Genomic DNA, 21,713 nt, shown 5'->3' with positions numbered 1-21,713 from the left:
GACAAAACAGATGCAAGAATTTGAGGCCAGCCCCATCTAGGGCTCCAGTCTCAAAAGAATAGAGCAAAATGGAGTGACAGATGAGGCTTGGAGAGAGCTTTGTTTTTTGTCAATGTACTTGACCAAGAGAACAAGCAATGGTGTTGGTTCCAGCAGTTTCTACAAGCTACCAAGCTTTCTAGCCTACAGCTCAGCATAGGAAGGTGAAAGTTACTGAGCCCATTGGTGTTTTAAGAATCTCTCATAGCACAAGTTGCTCTCTGCTTTGCTCTATAACAGAAGTTGCCCTTGAACACCTGGTAGGCCTCCCCTCTGCCTCCTCCTTGCAAGGATTACAAGCATTTGTCACCAGCTCCTCTCAGCTTCCCAAAGAATCTTCATGTGGTTGTGATGCTGCTGTTTCTCATGTAATGTGGTTTATAAGCGGGATCCTTTGTTCACATTAGGAAGTAAATTTATTCTAATGCAAGTGGTTGCCATGCCTCCTCTGAGTGGTCAGAGCTTGACCGCTTATTACATTTGATAAGCAAAATGCTCTCGTGAGTACCTAGTGTAATGTTGCATACATATTTGTGTTTCATTATATATATATGTTTGCATTTGAAGATACTGTCTCAGATATGATGGTTGTGGAAACCTGTTTTCAGTATACAGAAAATGAAACTCTGTCCCTTATCTTCTAACACAGACCCTGCAACAAATGGGTCATGGATGTCAGAATGAGACCTGATACCCTGAAAATGCCAAAGGACATGGTGCAGGTGATGGACCTGTATTTCAAGATCTGCATTTTGTTTACAGCCATCTTGAGCTCACAAGTTAAGAAAAATATTTACCTCTATCCTCTCTGCAGGGTCTAGGAAATCAATGGCCTTTTATCTCCTAGCAGAGACCTGCAGCCACCAGGCTCTGAAATCAGTTAGCATTTTCCTTTGTTAGTCAACAATCCCAGACCCTCAGTATTTACTTATCAGCTAGGGATGTCTCCAGACCTGAATTCCAGCAGAGCAGAGTTTCCTGACACCTCTCCCCCCCACACACACTTTGCCTGTTTGCTATATAACAGCCTCTGAGAGGGAATAAAGGGGCAGCTTCAGAAATCCTGTCTTGCCATCATTTCTCGTGTCTCTTGTCTCCTTTCATTCCTCTCCACTAGGTTTATCAGGGACCCCCGTTCATATCCCACGGGTTGGGATAACATGGTAGAGAAAATAATCCCACTTCTAAGCACAGGTAAGGGTTTTCTGAATAGCACCCTCATCTAATAGGAAATGAGACAAAAAAACTAACAAATAAGATCTCATGAAATTAAAACTTTTCATTAAAAGGCAAAGAAAATATGAAAAAATCACTGGTGCAATAGTGACATGAGAGTTAGTGTATAATTAGTTTCCTTCTGATCTGCACTACAAAAATTAGTACAGTACACAGTACCTGATCAGAAGACCATGGCTGGAAGGGTCATAGCCCTTTAAGATTATGCTACTAGCCGGGCGGTGGTGGTGCACGCCTTTAATCCCAGCACTTGGGAGGCAGAGGCAGGCGGATCTCTGGGAGTTCGAGACCAGCCTGGTCTACAAGAGCTAGTTCCAGGACAGGCTCCAAAACCACAGAGAAACCCTGTCTCGAAAAACCAAAAAAAAAAAAAAAAAAAAAAAAGATTATGCTACTAGTAACTGCTTTGTGGAACAAAATAGATCTCGTCAGCTCTCAATCTTGGTCAGAGGTTCTTCTTTCTGTAGTAGGTAGCCATAAATGCCCAGCCTCGAAACCTCAAAATGCTGAAGTGACCATGAACACTAAATTCTGTATAGGGCATGAAGAAAGGCCACTCGCCATAGACTTAGAGAGTATTATAGAAATAGGTCCTGAATATTGTGACTGAGGATGGGGGACTTGCTGTGAAATGTTATCTTTTGGACATGACACAGCCATAGTTGACTCACAAGACTCAGAGAGTATTATATAGAAATAGGTCCTGAAAATTGTGACTGAAGGTAAGGGGACTTGCTGTGAAATGTTGTCTTTTGGACATGACACAGCCATAGTTAACTCACAAGAGTCATGACCACCTGCAGCTTCAGGTAAACATCTTCAGGACTAACCTTGAACATATCTATCTGGACTGAACCAAACAACTAGGAGAGGAAGCCTGCTGGTGGAGGAAAAAAAGCCCACTATGCTTTTGTATCTGTGCTGATGGTAACATGACCCTCCTGCAGTGTATCTGGATAGAAAATCAAAAGGAATCTAGAAATTGACCATTGGTATTATTTACCAGTTCCCCCTTTCATTACCTGACTAACTCCCAGGGAAGACAGTGCAAAACCTAGTCCCTCAAATTAATTGAAGTTAATTAACAGGAGTACAGGTAAGGGATTACTTACAATAATATGAATGACTCAAATGCAATAGCATCACCAAGGCTCATATTAAAATGGGTGATTCATGAAAATCAGAAGCCTGAGTATCTCTGCATGACTCACCGCTTCAGCTATCCTGCTCAGCACCTATATAACCTTGGAAGGGGAAGGGCCTTATCTTGTCAGTTTCAGTTTTTCCCAGCCATGGTTTAATGCCTGAGACTTAGGAACCTCCATCTTTTTATAGAAATTTTTGAGCCCAAGGAAGAGCATACAAGTTGGATATCCATTATCAAATAGCCAGTCCTGAAAACATACTTGCTAGCTATACAGAATGGCTGGTTTACAGTTAGCAATATATAACTCTGTATATATAGCAATCTATACACACGCATGTAACAATTAAAAGAGATGTCATAAATTATACCTGTGGCCAGGCGGTGGTGGTGCACGCTGTTAATCCCAGCACTCGGGAGGCAGAGGCAGGCGGATCTCTGTGAGTTCGAGGCCAGCCTGGTCTACAAGAGCTAGTTCCAGGACAGGCTCTAAAGCCACAGAGAAACCCTGTCTCGAAAAACCAAAAAAAAAAAAATTATACCTGTGACCCTGACAGTAGATGCCCATGGTTGTGTGCATAGTCCTCCTCCCATTATGAACCCCACTGCACACACCATGCTGACAATGCCTTGCCCCAATGTACTCTCTCCCCAGGCTCGAGCGAGGTTTCGATGACGGTGGTGATAGACCAAATGCTCAGACCCCAGTCACTGGTGCTGCAGCCAGCGCAGACTGGATAGCTGAGACTGGGGGGGGGGGGCCGGGACTGAGACACGGAGGCTTCTTTTCAGGCGGAAGCACAGCAACCTGTATTTTGCCCAGCAACCTTTTATACCTCTTCTCCTTCTGTGGAGACCCCCTGGCCAGAAAGAACACAGACATCCTTGTCAATAACAGACCACAAGGAAGTTCCCCTGTGGGTCAGGGGGAGTGAGGGCAGCTGGATCACAACTTCCCCCATTTTATTTTATAATACCTTGCCTCTCATGGGGAATAGCCCTCTAATATTCCCTGTTTTAGGTAGCATCCTGCTCCCAAAGTATTGCCCATCTGTGGCTACCCAGACACATAGCCCTAAACCAAGTATCCCCAGGACTGACAGTGCCAAGGAGCCAGACCAGCATCGCAACCATCTAGCATGCACTAACTGGATGGTAAAATTAACTAAAGTATTCCAAACCCTTCTTATATGACGGTTGAATTCCATAACAGTAGCAGAAGCATGCAATACAGTGCATGAGTAACTCACAACTGTTGAAAAGTCCAAAGATAGTCCATTTGCTCCTGAACCAGAGCTACTTATTGGTTCAAGGTCACTATGCCCAATTGAATTTTGAATGTCCAAAGCATTGCTGACTCTTTCAGCAAGCTGATTGACAGTCTCAGCCGTCTGCACAATCTGTGAGAGAGCAAATCCAGCAGTAGCTGTGGTGGCAAAGCTCTGCTCCAGCTGCCTTCTAACCCCAGCCGCACTCACTCTGGATCCAAACTGCTGCATGGAGTGGAGCAGAACTCAGGGAAGCAAGCTCACTGCTCCTGCTCCGGAACTATTGAAGGGGCCCGACCTTATCAATTTTTTAGGGAATTTGGGCATAGTCAACCTGTCTGGCTACTTCCTGCTGAGCAAGGACACTGCATCCTTGGGAGTATTTTACATCAACATTTAAGGGGTTCTCGGTGATTTACACCACATAAATGTGCAATGAATCCACAGATTCTCATCCTCTGTGGAGACAAAAGCTGAACCTCTTTTCCAAAGTATCAAATCCTTAGGCCTGTATTTTAAAGTCAAAATACTTTCATAGCAGTTCCCAGAATCAAATGTCTTTCTCCAGTCCAGAACACAAAAGACAACACAATCAACACAATAACATATATCTCTACACATTCTATCTTTTGAGGCCCTCAATTCACCCTCCTGCCTCCTCTTTATTTTTTCCCTACTGGCCAATCTTCCAGAGGGCATCCCTCAGAGCATCTCTGGGGATGAAGACACACATACTCCTTTTAATCTAACTTGGGTTGTTCCCAGTCTGGAACATTTAAACCCCCTCCTGTACAAAATCTTTGGCTGTCTTCCTTGTTACTTCCATGCCTTGTTGCTTTAAGAGTTTCAGTTACTTTCTGAGGCCTTTCAATTCACCCTCCTGCCTCTTTATACTAGCTTATCTCTTGGAGGATGTCCCTCAGAGTTATCTCTGGGGATGAAAAATAAAAACACTTTACCTTCCCCAACACGCTCCACAGACTGAGGGACCCCGTTCACAAATCCCCACTTTCTAGATCTCAGTGGAACCTCCACCTGCTGCAGCCAGGGCAGCCGAGACTGGCAGTGGGGGGGGGCGGGACTGAGACACGGAGGCTTCTTTTCAGGTGGAAGAACAGCAACATTTATTTTGCCCAGCAACCTTTTATACCTCTACTCCTTCTGTGGAGACCTACCGGCCAGAAAGAACACAAACATCCTTGTCAATTACAGACCACAAGGAAGTTCCCCTGTGGGTCAGGGGGAGGGGGAGTGAGGGCAGCTGGGTCACAACAACTGGGGACACTTGTACAAAGTTACATGTGGAAGTCAGTCAAGGCAGTCCTAGGTATCAGGAAAATGCCACATCCCCACAGATCATAGATTGCCTTTTTGGCAAATTGCTGCAGTAGGTACTTTAATCACTGAGGGTAAAATAGACGCAACCAGATGAGCCTCCATTGCCAACCCAGGATGATGGCCAGCCACAGGCCAATGTTAATAAGCAGGAGTGTCAGACTGGGAATCAGCCTATTCCCAGTATGACTCAGAGCAAACAAGAAAATCGACTATCATTATCACAACCCTGTCCAAAAGGCAAGACATCTGGGTAGAGAAACTCCTCTCGATCAGAGGAAACCAGACACAGTAGAAGGAACCTAACTTCAATAGGACTTGGGAGATTTGAGTAGGAGGCTCAGGCTCTTTAACTACTTCCTCCTGCCTGTTCATTGTCACGGGTATCTTCATGGTTCTGAGCCTTGGTATGAAGCTGTCTGGTGCCCCGTGTTGGGTTGCTGTGGGGGAACCAGCAAACATCCAGACCTACAGCTTCTTCTCTACATAGATCTGACTGTCCTAGACTTGTTGTGTAGACCAGACTGGTCTCATAGACCAAGTGTTGGGATAAAAGGCATTCCCTGTCAGTGTATACTGTTTAAACCAGGGATTTTGCCTACCTTCCTTCCCACAGAAGTTACTACATACATCTGAGCATCCTGTGTCCCCATAGGTTCCCTCCTCTGGCAAGGCAGTCCCAGAGTACGTCCTTCACACCCCCATGGTGCCCTCCTATGGACACTAATTCTCTTGAATCCTCTCTTTGGAACCTCTAAACTGGTAACCCTGAGGTTCTGAGAGGAAGTTTGGGTCACAGACAAGCATGTCCAAGCCCAGCTGCCCTCACATTGGGAAGGAAAAGGTAAGACAATTAGTCGTCCTGGGGCCTGAGTCCAGCACTTTGCACTAGGGACCAGTCAACAGCTAAGATTCCTCACCAGTTATTATCTCCACCCCCACAGAGACAAATCTCATAACCATTCCTCACAGAGAGTGAGGATGTAGCTGTACAGATGCCAGAATGGAAGGTAAGCGGCACAGGTGCAAATAAGAACTGGTTATCTCTATTTTTTGGAAGGTAAGTTGTTTGCATTAACAAAACTACTTCTGCCAATGTGGGCTGACAAACCACATGCTGGGCTCCAAGAAAAGTTACCCTGAGACTGTCCTGGCACTGCTAGTTTACAAGCAAGAGACAGCCACCAAAGTCAAGGGCTCAGTAACAGTACAAAAAATAACAAGAATAAGTTCACTGCTTTTTCTTACTAGGTTTGAAACATAATAGTCAATACTATAAAACGAGGAAGTGTCATATAAGAAGTGTTAACCCTACAGCAAATACAACTTGTAAAGACTCCATACATTTTATATACATAAACATTAACCGGGGCTTGGTCTATGGGATTCTTGGCCCCTCATGTCTGAGGCCTCCAATTCCTGGGTTGGGTTGGGGGTAGCAGGTTGTGGGTGAACAGTTATCTCTAAGGAACTGGGGCTCCTGGTATCGTCATCACCTGGCAAGCTCTGCTCAAAAGGCATTGATAGGTCCAGGTATACCTGTTGGTAGAAAAGGTCATAGGACTATGTTAGTATGCATCCCCTTGATTCCATGGCCATCTATGTTCAGGCTGGCCCTTGAATACCAACCCCATTACTGGAACTTGGAGGAGCAGCCCACACAGGAATAAGAGAAGGCAGAGAGGGCAGGATTGAGTGGTACTTACGTGGGTTGATGTCACAGTGAGGATGCCATCTAAACCCTCTACCAGAAGCTTGAAGGTGGGCCTCTGTGAAGGCACTGCATGCCAACATTCCCGCATGATCCCATACCTGTGGCAAATATGGCTGTGGTTTCTTGACCTGTTGTCCATCCCTACCTCACCCAAGGCTACCAGGAGCCCTGGTAGGAAACCAGCCACTCCCAGGGATTAGTTAGAGGAGTAAGGAATGCTTTGCTCACAGGTCATGTGTGCAGTTGGCAGGCTTGTGCATGCGGTAGCCATCTTTCAATAGCTTGAAAAGCTCTTCCACTGGGATGCCAGGATATGGTGAGCCCCCCAGTGTAAAGATCTCCCAGAGCAGGACTCCAAAGGACCACCTGTATGGGAGTGAGGGCAGAGGCCTGTTACTCCTGCTCAATTACTGTAACAGTTTAACAACAGGACAGGTTACCAATGGACAAGGAGGGGTGTGTGGATGAGAGGCATGGCAGGGCTATGCTGTTGTCTCAAATGAGGAGAAAGAATATGCCTGAGAGGGCCAGAACCTTAAAGGCTGTGATAGGTGTGACTTGAGTCTTGCTATCCCCATCCTATGTTAGGACACATACACATCACTCTGGTGGGTGTAGACTCCATCAAACAGGGACTCTGGTGCCATCCACTTCACAGGTAGCCGGCCCTAGGCAGAGGGAGAGTTGTTGGCTGTCAGGTGTCCCCTGGTGGAGCACTGCACCCAAACCACCCTGGAATGGGGCTCACATCTGTGGTCTTCTTGTAGCATTCCAAATTGTGCACATCACGGGCCAAGCCAAAATCTGCAATCTTCATCACATTGTCCTCAGTCACCAACACGTTTCTAGCAGCCAAGTCTCTGTGAATACACTGAGGAGGCATGAAAGGAACCTGTGCTAAACTGACAGCTCCCTAGCCTAAGCAAGCTTGACATCCACTCTTCCACTCAGAAAGACCCTACCTCACCTGTGCCCCAGCTCTGCTCACCTTCTGAGAAGCCAGGTACTCCATACCTCGAGCCACCTGATAGGCACAGGACACCAGATCTTTGCGGGTAAGCTGTTTTTCTGGCAGCCTGGAGGCACCATAGTATTCCATGCTTAGGGGCCTTTGTGCCCGCAGGAACTCCCGGAGGTTGCCCCTGGCAGCATACTCCATCAGCACATACAATGGCCCTGGAAGCACAGACACTCAGAGATGTTGTGTGTGACTCGGGTCCCGATCTAACTGTCCACCCACCTGCTGTACTTACCACCCTGTGTGCAGGCCCCCAACAGGTTGATAATGTTCTTGTGCTTGCCAATAGCTTTCATCATCTCCATCTCAGACACCAGGTCCAACAAGTCCTGGTCATTGGCACCATCTGTGTTGAAAGCGGGAATGTCAGGTGGTGGCCCTGCAGCCCCCACTGCCCTGTGCTACTTCTCTCCCTCCTCACCTTTCAGCATTTTCACAGCCACAGTGACAGGCTTGACAGTGTTGTCCATGTTAAAGCCAACAGCCTCTGCCATAAAAACCTGGCCAAAGCAGCCTTCTCCTAGAGAATTACCAAGTGTCAGCCTGTCCGAAGAAGCAGAGGCAGTGAGTATGTGCCCAGGACCCCCAGCCCTCATGGCCCTGTGCCACTGCATCCATAGCTGACAATGGGTTCTTGCTCATGAAGACAGAGAAACCCAAGTCTCACCCTGGACCCCACCTCCAACAGACCTCTGCCTGGTCGCCATCTAGCCCCCAGCCACAGAACCTCCTCCAAGTATATATAAAACCCCACCAGCACTAACCGAGTTCTAGATATTTCCCACTTTGGGTCGGCTGGCAGCTCAAGCTCAGAAATACTGGCCATTGCAGTATGTTCTCTTGAAACTGGGTGGACGATGTGGACCAAGGGTATATCAGAGTTCATGGAGGTCACCTGCTTGGATCAATGGGGATAGGTTGGTGCTAGACAATGGATGCTGGGCATTGGGAAAGGGTTGAGGTGGTATAACTCCCAGGAGTAGCAAGATCAAGTCCATGTGAGGCAGTATGTAGGGTCAAGAAGAGGGATGCTCAAGCAGTGGTTACTGAAGACTCAAAGTTGTTTTGAGCAACGTGGGATCCATGTGGAGGATAGGAATAGGGAAGGGTCAGCTCATCTGACTGCAGAGAAATGAGTACTAAGCAGGCCTCAGGTACTGCTGGGACTTTAGGACGTTCAAGGTACAACAGAGAGATCAAAACTTGGTATCTACTTTCAGTTACCTGTTGCTCAGGTGTGAAGCAGAAGCTATTGTCAACATTGGGAGACCCCAGGTTCTTTCTTGAGACTCTACGCAGGCAGCAGAGTGTCACAGCTGCAGTCAAGACTAAGATGGAGAAGCCCACCCAGAAGCTGATGGTGCCTGCAGATAACCTGCCAGCTGCACTGCTCTCTGCCAGCTCTCTCTCAGCTGCAAAGACATAAAAGTTGGGGCCTCATCCAGCCTTGTGGGACTTGCCATTGCCCTGAGCTCTAGGTACCTGTTGGGAAGCAAAGCTACTGGGCTACTCAGAATTTGGTGACCTACGTCCCCAACTCACATTGGTATCCCCAAACATCTATGGGTCAGCAGGGACCAGACTCAGGAGGGAAGCCTGACAGAGCCAGAAGCATCCACACCACCACCAAGGCTCCCAGGAGATCCCAGAGCCTCAAGGCTAGACTGTGGAAATCCAGCTAGAAGATTGTGGGGGAAGCCTTTGCAAGATCAAGACAAGGCAGGGTGACACTCCATACCAAGCACAAGGCCAGGGTGATTACCACAGGATGGACTGCAATAAATCATAAGTGCACCCCTGCTGTCCCTGTCCCTGGCAGCTTTGTTATGTTCAGAGCCAGCACCATAAGAGGACAGATGGAGCACCAGCAGCAGGAGCAGAAACAGCACATACCTGGCAGTACCTCCAGCCATGCAGAGTGATGGGAAAATCCGAAATAATTGCCTGCCAGACAGGTGTACTCCCCTGAGTCCTCAAAGGTGATATTGCGCAAAGACAGAACTTCTAGCTCCTTGTTGCTTGTGTTAATGCCTGATGTCTACAAAGAGAGAACAGAAATCAATAGGCAAGCACCAGCACATCCCTTTGGGTACCACAGCACCATTCACACAGAGATGATCAGACAGGCTTCAAGGAAAATGCCACCTCTGCTACCACCTTGACACCTACAGCTCTACCACTGCAATGGATGCCCTCTGCATCCTGAACCAAGGCACAGAGCATAAAACCAGTCCCTCTATTGGTGGATAGTTCCCTGTCCCAAGGTAAGCATCGGGCACTTGGGCAGCATGGTGCCACAAAGAAGCAACATGCAGAGTTAGTACAGAAAAAAAGATGGGCAGACAGATGTATGGAGAGAAAACCAGAGGAAATCAGTGTCAGCCTGAGAATGGTGGAAAGTCGATGTTCTGAAGCAGCACAGGGCCCAGCCCCTGGAAGGTTCTGAAAACTTCTAAGCAAGAGAACAACACAGACCTGAGGGGCTTTGAAGGAGGTAGGAAGTCAGTGCTGGCTGGGAGCTACCAGTATTATCAAGGCATCAGAAGCAGAAGATGAGTCAGAGGTGAGTCAGTTATCACCTACTTGAGCACTGTGAACATAGCACCAAAATGCCTTCTCAGCCATGCTTATGAAATTGATGGCTCAACAAATGTTCTTGCCCCATCCCATTCTGACACACTGAAAGATAAAGGTGTGCATCTGCCTTCAGATTGTCACTGATCCAGGATATCTCTAGAAGAAAATGAGGACAAGACAGGGCAAGGGAGATGCCAAAGAATGGGTTGGGGGAGGAAGCACTGGAAAGCTGCCTGAAGCGAGGCACATAATGTCAGTGGTGGGTGTGGTTTCAAAGACTGGCCTCCTTCATGTCCACTCTCCCTACACACACACACACACACACACACACACACAGACACACACATATATATACACACACACAGAGAAACACACACAGAGAGAGAGAAACACAGACACAGGCACACAGAGAGAAAGAGCACACACACACAGAGAAACACAGACACAGAGAAAGAGAGAAAAACCACACATACACACACACACACACACAGAGAGAGAGAGAGAGAGAGAGAGAGAGAGAGAGAGAGAGAGAGAGAGAAAGGGAACCCATACTCTTCAAATCTTCATCCCAAGGGTCATTTCACATCAGCCTGTGCTCACAAAACCACACACCCACAGTGGGAGGTACACTGGACATGGCCCTAGTGGTCTCTCTCAACAGCCAGGATACCAAGTCCTGCCAACACCTGTTCCTCTCTCCCATCAGCCCTCCAAGTCTCTCTTTCCTGTGTTGCAAAGCCCAAACTCTCTCTCTCTCTCTCTCTCTCTCTCACGTGGCCCCCACCTGAGGCTATGAAGCAAAGCTCCAGGCAGAGGGAGGCAGGAAGAGCTCGTCAAGGCAGGGTGGAGCTAGTGCTACAGTGCAGGCAGCGGGAGAGTGGACAGCCAGTCCTCTGATGTCAGAGGGCACTAGTACAGCAGACATCCTCCTGTCCTGAGCACCAAAACTATCACCCAAGAGAAGCCTTCTGTAGACCCAAGCCTCAGAGCAAACAGGGAAACAAGTCCTACGGGAGGGCACAAGTAACACAGAGCCTGCCTGCAGCTCAGAACAGGTGATAAGTTCTGAGACTCAGGTGCCCCTTCCCAGAAACTCCAACACATGGGTCCCAGTCCCAAGGTATTCCTCAGCCAAAGAGGGACTTAAGGACCAGGGCAAGGCACTTCCAGCTAACCCATCCACCCAACCAGCTGCCAACAACAGAGCCCACCTTGAGTACGGTGACATAGGGCTTGCCATCCGGGCCTGTCTTGCTGCCATTCACCTCAACATGCTTCAGCCACTGGATGTGTGGTTGGGCATCACTGTACACCTTGCAGTGGAACTCTACATCACTTCCTAGGGTGGCTGTCTGGTTTTCTGGCAGCCCAGCCTGCAAAATGGGCCGATGTGGGAAGCGCTCTGTAAGACACAGACAGGTCAGGTGCAGTGGGTCCAATGGCCCGAGGCTGACCTGCTGTAGTCACCCAGCCTGGCTCTTACCCAGTACATCCAGTGTGTAAGTCTGCTGGATGCTCCCAAACTTGTTCTGAACCACGCAGGTATAGTAGCCACTATCAGAAGGCACCACACTCTCCATGACCAGGCTCCAGTGCTGGTGCCTAAGCTGCAGGTAAAGTTAGTAGGTGAGTGACTGTGGATGCCCAAAAATGTGAGCCTGTTTTCATCCTGACAGATAGTTAGGCTATGCAAACATACTTCTGCTCTTTCTTTTGTAATGTAAGGTTACCTAGGAAGTGATTGTTTTCAGGATACTTGGTCTAGAGTGGCTTTGCTACTTAAACAACAAAATGCTAATGATTTGACACCTCAAAGTGTTAAAGTAATTAACCGTTTTACCTGTAATTTGTATCAAGTTAAAAAAAGTCTTTTGTTGCTGCCTTCTCCTATTGTATTTGGATATAAACATATAAGGAAAACTAAACAGGGAAAATTTCAGTATTCACTGGAATGCCCTTCTGGTACTTTTCTATGGTTTCAGTTTTATTACTTTTCACTTTACTTCTACTTCTAAAATCTCATGCCCCTACCTGGCAAGAGGTATTTTTGTCGAGGCTGGTCTACAACAAATGATATGGGCTATACCCTCTGTATCCAGGCCCTACCTATCTGTGCCCCTTTCCCAGACTTACCTTGATGCCCCCCATGCGATGCTCCCCTCGGAATTCCTTGCCATTCTTCAGCCAGGAGATGGAGGGGGTGGGATTGCCAGCAGCTGCACAGTGGAAGCGTACAGTGCTGGTGGCTGGCACAGCCAGCAGTTTCATATCCATACGGTCTGGCCGAGTCCAGTAAGGGGCCCCTGATAGCAGAAGTGCTCATAACAGCATGATCAGTACACCCTTGCGAAGCTGCCCTACCAGCACCCCCTCAAGCCTCATCCCTCATCTGTATTGAGACTCCTTTGCTTTGTCTGAACACTGCATCCACAGCTACCCCACTCTCAGTCTTGGGCTATTCTCTTCTCTCCATCTGAGGCAGACTCACAGGTGTAGGGACCCAGGAAGTAGAACCCAGTAGGATGTAGATCCTGGGAGGCAACTAGGCCAGGTCATTCCACCAGTACACCAAACCTGAGTCAGCCTGTATAGTGCCCAGTGAAGGCAGGTACCCTTCAGGTCATGCTTCCCCTCCACTGAGTTCCCTCCTTCCTCTTGGCTGGGTGGAGGATGCTGTTGTGGAATATCAATTGAAGATGAGTTACATTTTTATATGTTGTGGAACAATTGTTTCATGATGCAAAGATGTGTTTCACTCTTTTATGTTGTATTTGCTTAACTTGGTGAAGCTGTGTTACTCTGTCTGGTCTAATAAAGAGCTAAATGACCAATAGTAGGGCAAGAGAGGGAAATAGGCAGGGCTCGCAGGCAGAGAGGACAAAGAGAAGGAGAAAGTTTAAGAAGGAACCAGAAAAGAAAGAGGAGGATGCAAAGGCCCAGTCACCCAGCTACACAGTCAGCCACAGAGTAAGAAGTAAAGAAAGGTATATAGAATAGAGAAAGATAAAACCCCAGAAGCAAAGTGTAGATGGGATAATTTAAGAAAAGTTGGCTAGAAATAAGCCAAGTCAAGGTCATACAATCATAACTAATAAGTGTCCATGTGTTTATTTGGAGCTGGGCGGTGGGCTCCCAAAGAGTAGAGCAAAAGCAACCAGCAACAGGATGCCATATTGTTTGGACTCATGAGGAAGCTGAGGGAGGCAACAAATTTCCAAAACAGAGAACAGAGGCAGGGACAGGGTCTTCCACAGTGACTCAATCAGAGAGCCCTATGCAACTCTGGGAGGAGGAACTGCCATATGAAGTAGGAGAAAAGTGTGTAGACACTGGTGAGGTGTCCCACCAGGCTCTGAATTGCCCCTCCAGGCTCCAAATTTGGCCAGTAGGCTTGAGAGAAGAGTGCCACAATGGGAGACTACAGCAACTTAATGGTGCCTAATGCCCAGTAAGGTCAAGAAGATGACCCTTCAGGCACCTTCCCTAAGTGTTTATGGTGCAAAAACACTAAATACAACCTGGGAAGTCCAGGATGACAGAAGAAAACGGGAAATTACAAACACATTGGTAATTGTTGGGGCAGAAGCTAGAGACCAACTGGGTTAGAAATTCTGCTTTGAACAATCTGATAGCCAAAGTTGAAAGGGAGAATAAGAAACTGACCCACTTCTCAGGACTACTACCTTTTTTTGGCTTCAGTCCTAGAATCTAAGTCCATTTCTATGAGGGTTGTGAAACCTCAAACAAGTCCCTATACCTGCTCTTTTCACCCGCACACACTCATAAGACTCATTACCCTGTTTTCCCATTAAGTTTGTCTCTCCGATTCCTCTCAGTCCCTTGTCCACTCTACCCCAGAAGGTTCTAGGTGGTCTGAGGACTCAGTTAACACAGCCTGGTCTCAGAGTCATAACCACTCTGCATACGATGTCTGGACCCATGATGTACTCTTTCTCTCTCTCTCTCTCTGCCCAGACCCTGAATTTCCTGTAAACAACTTGTTATGCTTGCAGCTGCTCTGTCTGAGCAAAACAACTTGTTTTTTCTATGTTTGTAGCTGCTCTGAGCATGAGACCCTCAGGAGTTCCTGATGGCAGGAGAGTAGTTTCTGGTGGGTTTGCCTGGGGCATGGCTATCAGTTAATGATCCATATATAAGTGGCTCTGGTACACAATAAAGGGGCACTCTTGTTTCAAAGATGACCCATGTCTCTATCTGTGTGTCTTTGTGTGTTTAAACCTCCAGGCCCTTGCCTGGCTCGTGGATGGTCCTTTAGTGCAGGCTCCACAATACAGGTGCAATATAATAGTACACGTAGTACTACGGATGGTATCTCTTTCTCTCTCTCTCTCTCTCTCTCTTCCTCTCTCTCTCCCTCCATGGTTCTAGGCCATACCATGGGCACTGCCATGTGCCCTCATATATTCACACCAAATCTGTGATGCCCCCTTTACAATGTATGCCTCAGCATGGCACTGCTCCCCTCCTGCTGGTCTGCAGCAACAGCCACTAGTCCTGTGAATCTGCTGTGGGACAATGGTTTCTAAGGGTATTTTAATAAAATGCTGATTGGCCAGTAGCCAGGCAGGAAGTATCGGCAGGACAACTGGACAGGAAGTAGAGGTGGGTTAATGAGAACAGAATTCTGGAAAGAGGAAAGCTCTTTCTGCCATCCTGGCCCTGCCACAGAAGAAGCAAGATGTGAATGCCTCTCTGTAAAAGGTACTGAGCCATATGGCTAACACAGATAAGAATAATGGGCTAATATAAGTTATGAGTTAATAAAAAGCCTGAGCTAATGGGCCAATCAGTTTATAACTAATGTAGACCTCTGTTTGGTTTCTTTGGGACTTAACGACTGTGGGAACCAGGCAGGAAAGAAACCCAGACAACATGAATCCCTAGATCTATGTACTCGTCAGTGGCAACCTGAACTCCTTGCCTGGTTTACTCACATTCCTTCCCACCAGAACTTACCAAAATCCCTGCTGAGCAGCCCTGCCTCCTCACTGCCCCTGGGGCACTGTCTACCTGTAGCAGTGCCCCTTAACAATAAGACTACAGGAAGGGAGCAGCCTGATCCTGACCAGCTCAGTATGCCTAGGCTCTGATCTTACCTGTGTCTTCAGCCACGTTCACGCCATCTTCATCATCAGCTGAGGATGGAGCCTCTGCAATAGTTATAAGCAAGCAGTGGTCCTGTGACACTCCTACATCCGCAGACCTGTTGCTCCCTATTTTCAGAGTACACTGCTCTCCATCTTTAGGGACCCTGCTCCCTGCCTTTGCAAGGCCATTCATTCAAATAGCACAGAATTGGGGGCACCCCCTGTGATGTGGGGAACTAAGCCAGCAACACTCTTGAGCCAGGGATACTGGAGCCATGCTGCCTAGGACTGCTCTGACCTCCCTAGCAATGCAGCTGCTCAACACAGTTGTCAGCCCCAGCCACCAATAACTTACCTGTCACATGCACAGTGAAATGGCACAGGACATCCTGAGTGAGCTGCTGCTGGCACATGTAGACCCCGGCATCGTCATGGGAAACGTTCAGCACTTGTAACCTCTGGGGCCCCACCAGGATGCGGTGGGAAGATACCAGCTCTGTGCCATCCTTAGACCAGACAGTGCAGCCTGTGCCGGCACCTCCAGGCACAGAGCAGAACAGCTCCATGGTGTCCCCACAGCCAAAGACCACTTGCTCTTGCTGGCTAGGCTCAGGGCCTGGGACCTCTGTGGATGAAGTGGAAAGCTGTGAAACAGATTCTTCAAAGTAGCATGCTGAAAGCCCATACTTTGCTTTGCAAACTAGCAAAGCTGTGGCAGGCAAGTGAGGGCCATGCTCCTGGGCCTTGAGGTTCTGCCAGACAATGGTCAAACCAGGAGTGGGCAGACTATTTCAGTAAGAGCCCAGGGGTGTGAGTACTCAACTCTGTCAGTGGTGTGTGTTAAGGTTTCTGTCTCTGTCCTGGAGGAGGAAGCTGTCTTCCAAGGATGATATGGAAGAGACACAGCTGCTTAGGACCAGACTAGATTGGTTTCACACATTCCAGGGAAGGAGCGTGATGATTAGAATTATTAAGCAAAGAGAAACAGAGATGAGAGAGAAATAAAAGATAAAACACAGAACAGCATCAGGAGGGAAATTTAGTGAATATTGAACCACCCCTTTATTTTCCATATATTTTTCATACCCCACTCCAAAGAGGTAAAGGGGGAGGCAACAGACTTCATCAACATGATAAAACAAATAGAGTACCTCTGATCTTTGTTCAAGATGAAGTTGATACACCTCTGTACTTAAAATACCAATTAACCACTCTAGGTCAGGACCTCTTGTTTTGTAGTCACTTGTTGTCAACAACTTTGAAAAAGCAAAACAAGCTCAAACTCTCTGACCTCTAATCAAGGTGAAATGGACTCACATCTGTGTGCCCTGACACACAGCAGCACTCCTAGTAGCTGAAAGATCTGAAAATGTCAAGAAGGGTGGGGGCAGCTCTATGGTACAGCACCTGCCTGGAATGTCTGAAGCTTTAAACTCCTATACCTGGGGTCCCCATTTCACAAATGAGGACCATGCTTTGGCTAGGGGATGTCAGAGGGGCCATGTGAGCCAACTGGAAGCTAGAATCACAGTCAAGTGGAGACAGTCACCCCTCCTGAGAGGTAAGAAACTGGAGTTCTAGGGAGGTTAGACGCAGGGAGCCATACACCTCTCCCCTACCCAGATGCTGCCCAGCTCATGAGGAGACCCAAAGGCCTCACACCTAGGGACACACCACCAGCTGGTTATCACACCCAGATTTCCCTGCTAGGACCTAACAATGACCATCACAGGCACAGATGGGCTCGGGGTCCAAGACAGGGGCAGGTAGTCCTGCTGGTCAGACCTTCTTCCTTAGATTCAGATGGACTGGTTAACATGTCACTTGCCATTCTGCAGATGCATTCAATGCTCAAATGTCCATTCAAACTAAAGCAGTACCAGTTCTGCCCATTCCAGAGTCATCCCACCAAGATTCCAACAGCCGGAGAGACTGTCCTCAAAAGTATCCATGAAGCTTGTGTCCCATGGAGCCAGGCAGATTTTGTTTGTCCCTGAGTGGGCCTCACAGTAAGGGATCTTCTATCCTGACCTCCAGTTCTCCTGCTGCCAGGTCCTATGGAGGCAATCCAACGCTAGAAGCTTCGTGAGGCACCAAAGAAGACCAAGAACTGTCTAGTCAGCGGCCTCAGGGCAACCATGACCCAAAAGCAACAGTTGTAATTTAGTCTGAGCAAGACAAAAAGTCAAGCTATTCACACAAGTCCTCTCATCAGGAGAGTGACTGGGGAAAGACACAGCATTCCACAGGATGGAGAGGCAAATGCCTGGATGCATGAGGGGAAGGGAAATGGCCCTGAATCAGCTGAGCTGATATTTGATCTATCCACCCATCCTGTCCACTAGGAGCAAGCACAGCCCAGATACCTGGACTTTGGAGACCTCAGGCAACAGCAAATCCAACCCTGTGATCCCATTCCAGTGTCACAGGGCCTATAGGAGCCTGTGTTGTGAGTTACACAGGTAATAAGGGAAACACAGTGTGGGATGTGGCTTGAGACAACACAGTATATGGTATATGCTGAGGAGGTAGTATCAGATCATGGTCTAATGGAGCCCTCACACCCCCATCAGCCTTGAGACCTTCGAAAACACAGATATTTTAGATTACAATTCATAACACTAGCAAAATTACAGTTAAGAAGTAGCAATAAAAACAATTTGATGGTTAGAGGTTACCATAACATGAGGAACTGTATTAATGGAAAATTAATTAGGAAACTTGAAACCACTGCAGGCTACTTTCTACCCCTACTGAGAACCCAGAACCCAGATTGCTCTGCCTACCAGGAGTGGCCAGTGTGGTTGGGGCCTAGCCCTGCTCTAGAACCCTTAGGTCCAGCCAGCTCCTGCTTGGTGATTTATGTTCCCAAAGAGAGTCAGCCATGTCTTTGTATTTTCATTGCCAGGCCCATCTAGTTAAGGAATAGGATGCAGTTTATTGGCTTGTAAACTCCCTGGGTGGGGCAGGGCTGGGTGCATTTCCACCAATCCACCTTCATTGCCTGGAGCACAGAGAGGGTCTGTGCTTTCCTCTGGACCTGAGATCACTGACACCAGACACAGGGAACAATATCTTCTAAAATTGATATGGTCCCCTGTGACTGGCCATTTGGCTCCTGGGGAAGCACTAATATGCAAGCCGAGGCTCAAAGAGAGTGCTGATTTCCTGACAAATGCTGTCATACCAGCTGAATGGCACGCACACTCAACCTTCCAGTCCACTTCCATTCACCAAAAAAAAAGTTCCAGGCCAGGCAGTGGTGGCTCATGCCTTTAATCCCAGAACTTGGGAGGAAGAGGCTGGTAAATTTTTGTGAGTTAAAGCCAAACTTGATCTAAAAGAGCTAGCTTCAAGATAAGCTCCACAGCTAGAGAAAAACCCTGTCTCAGAAAAAAAAGGAAAAAGGAAAAAGTTCCAGGAGCCCCAGCTGCTGAGTTAGAAAGGTACTTGAGGTACTTGCCCCCACTTGCCCCTTCCTGGGAGGCTGAGCTGAGCTGCCATCAACTGGGTGGAGGAGGAGGAGGCCCGAGCTGTGCCACCAGGGTACAAAAGCCAAGGTTCAAAGGAGCGACTGTTGGGACATCTGCTCCAGTGGGGAAACAGCTCACCATGTACTGTGTGGCACCATCAGGCCAGTGGCCTGCATTGCCACACCATGCCCAGGCACAGTGGGCAGGGGGCAGAGGTTAGGAAGAGCCCGTACACATATTTACCTCGGGGAGGTAAAGCCTCAGACTCTGGCTTTGTTTGATGGAATGCAGTGTCCCATCAGACTTTGCTGGCCAGCCAGTCTGTGCAGCTGAGCTGCGATCCTGGGACAAGTGCCCCTCACCTCCCAGAGTGTGGTCTACAGAGGTATGCCTCTGAAAGACCACCCTCAAGACACCTACAGGCAAAGAGGGGAGTGGAAGACCTGAAGCTGTCACCATATCATGTGAGACACTGGGTGACAAAAGCTGAGCTTTGGCTGGAGTCCTCTGCCTACCCCCAAACTGCAGCCTTCATTTTGGCTTAAGATGAGCAAGAACTGTCCTGGTGACCTTGGAAACCAACAACAGGTAGTTTTTGTCAACAATGGGAATCATGGAAACCCAGCAAGTGGCACTCTGACTGCTTAGGCTGAGGAGCCTGAGGCTCCCTGTCACAGTGATCCATTCTATGGGGTGCCTTACACTTGGTAGTGATCCTGAGACTCCAGATACCTCATACACTGACACACAGCAATCTGTAGATTTGAGAGAAGAACCGAACTCACTGCTCCCCATGGTGCTACTCAACCTGACATCCCCTACTCACTCAGGGGCTATCTGCCATTCCCAAAGCTTCTGATGGCCACCATCATCACCCTACGTGTATCCCACCCTGCAGCCAGGCACACCGAGTCAGTCCATACCTGGCAGTTTCCTCACAAGTCTCTGCTCTGTGGTAGGAGGTTGGGAGGCAGCTCTGGTCCCAACCACTATGCATAGCACTAGCAAGCAAGCCAGGACTCCCATGGCTGGAGATGGCAGTGGCATCCTCATGCACAAGGCATGAGGATGTTACATCCCCAACGCCTAACTTCTGCTCCAGTGTGGGTAGATCCACTCTGGAGAGTCTGTGGGAGGAGACCAGCAAGTTTATCTGAGCAGGTGTGGTGGGAGGGGTCTAGGGGGTGGGGGCAGGGGATGGGGAAGACAGGAGGGCCTCAAGTACCTGAAAAAGGAAACCAGACCATTCTACCTTCTGTGGTCCCTCTCTTTTCTTTCCCTCCACAGGGACAGAGCTCTCCACTATATTTTCTCTGTTTTATTTTTTCTTTTGACTACAACTGGTAAAATTAAGGTAAATTTAATTATGATGTTTTGGATCCAATTACTCTTAAACCCTCTCAGCAGTTTTCTAGGATGTTTGTTAAGCAGGCTTTGGGAGACTTCTAACTAAATGTTTCATTGTATTCTTTTTGAAAAGGTTTTCCCCTTCCAGACCCACAGGGACTGGCCTTCCTGAGAAGTAAACAGGTTGTTACTCTTCAGACTCCTGCAGAAAAAGCAAGGCCCCAGGGCGCATCATCCCTTGCCACAGCAGAATCATGCCCTCTAGGGTCTCTCTGCAGCCCACTGGTTCTCCAGGTATCACCTATGGCAGTCTTGCTCTGTCACCCTCTGAGAGTTGGCTCTTGCACCCATCATCCATGTGTGACCCTCAGTGAGACCAGCAGACAAAACTTCCTTTAAGTTAAAAGATTGAAAAACAATACAAGTTTATTTATAGTAACATTGCCACAAGAGTCTTCTTTGACTATCTGAGAGCTGCTACAAAAGGGGAAGGCTTGATGGAGTTTTTAAAGGCACAAACCTCAATTGTCTCAACTCCTGGGGTATTTTTGCTATGTGAGAAATTATCCTGTTCTTGTTTTTTAGAGCACACAAGGATAAGTGAGATTACAGAAGCGGAATGAGCATCTGCCTAATATTTTAAAATAACAATTATACAGTATGGAACAATTGTGAGAAATGATCCAGGTGGCTCTGGGATCAGTTTTCCCTTTAGATTGCTATTGAGACTCAAATGCTGAGGGCCATGACTTAGGGTTGTAGTCCAGACATCCTGTGGTTAATAATCCTTAGGGTGAGAATAAAGTCTTGCTGACTCCAATGTTTTTCTGTTTTCACATAACTTAGTTTGACACTCAGTTCGAAATGGAGCTAGTTTTTAACCACTACATAAGTAAACAGACCCAGTTTCTGATTTTAGAGTAGCCAGCTTGGGGGTCAGGCAGGTGGGCTCAGCATTTGCACACAGAAGGCTGTAGACAGCCTTCAACACGGGCTGCTGATTTCTTACCCCTCACACAAAGGGCTGTTAAAACTAGGTCCTGTGTGGCCAGGAGAATGTGAAGTTGGCAGTTGTGATAGCTCCTAACAGAACCCTCACTAGTCAGTAGTACTGATGTCTCTAGTTCAAATTCTCAATTTATTCATGTTTGATGACATAGGCAAATGGAGACTTAAGTAAACAGTATCTTTAGAAATTAGGCCTTACAGTCAAGTTGTAAAGGTTTAACAACAGCATAAGTAATAACATACGATATTTGGGTGGTGTAATATGTGACTCCTTTAGGAACAACTCAATAAGCTGTAGCATATTCCCAGTCCTGGAAATTTGATTTTATAGCATATGATATCTAACTGGAGTACTGTCTTCCCCATCACATAGTAACCATCTTTAAACATTTTATATATGTGCATATTTCAGGAAACTTCTAGAGTTCCAGGTATCAATAGAGCTT

The 21,713-nt window shown here is 47.6% G+C and overlaps 1 protein-coding gene across 1 annotated transcript; it reads right to left on the bottom strand.

Moving 5' to 3' along the window:
- Positions 1-6,419: 6,419 nt before the first annotated feature.
- Positions 6,420-19,938, bottom strand: LOC130869094 (fibroblast growth factor receptor 3-like). Its single transcript, XM_057761182.1, is given in 18 exon segments — positions 6,420-6,480; positions 6,482-6,561; positions 6,729-6,834; positions 6,965-7,102; positions 7,334-7,404; positions 7,485-7,607; positions 7,725-7,912; positions 7,990-8,100; positions 8,176-8,297; positions 8,519-8,652; positions 8,979-9,166; positions 9,648-9,792; positions 11,543-11,733; positions 11,815-11,938; positions 12,465-12,634; positions 15,449-15,502; positions 15,795-16,064; positions 19,836-19,938. Coding segments are annotated over 18 exon segments (2,379 nt in total).
- Between the last annotated feature and the right edge of the window lie 1,775 nt (positions 19,939-21,713).

The sequence above is a fragment of the Chionomys nivalis genome, unplaced genomic scaffold (assembly GCF_950005125.1).
Source record: "Chionomys nivalis unplaced genomic scaffold, mChiNiv1.1 scaffold_75, whole genome shotgun sequence".
Classification (NCBI taxonomy): domain Eukaryota; kingdom Metazoa; phylum Chordata; class Mammalia; order Rodentia; family Cricetidae; genus Chionomys; species Chionomys nivalis.
Note: the sequence above shows the minus strand (reverse complement) of the source record. Positions and strands in the feature narration are given on the sequence as shown.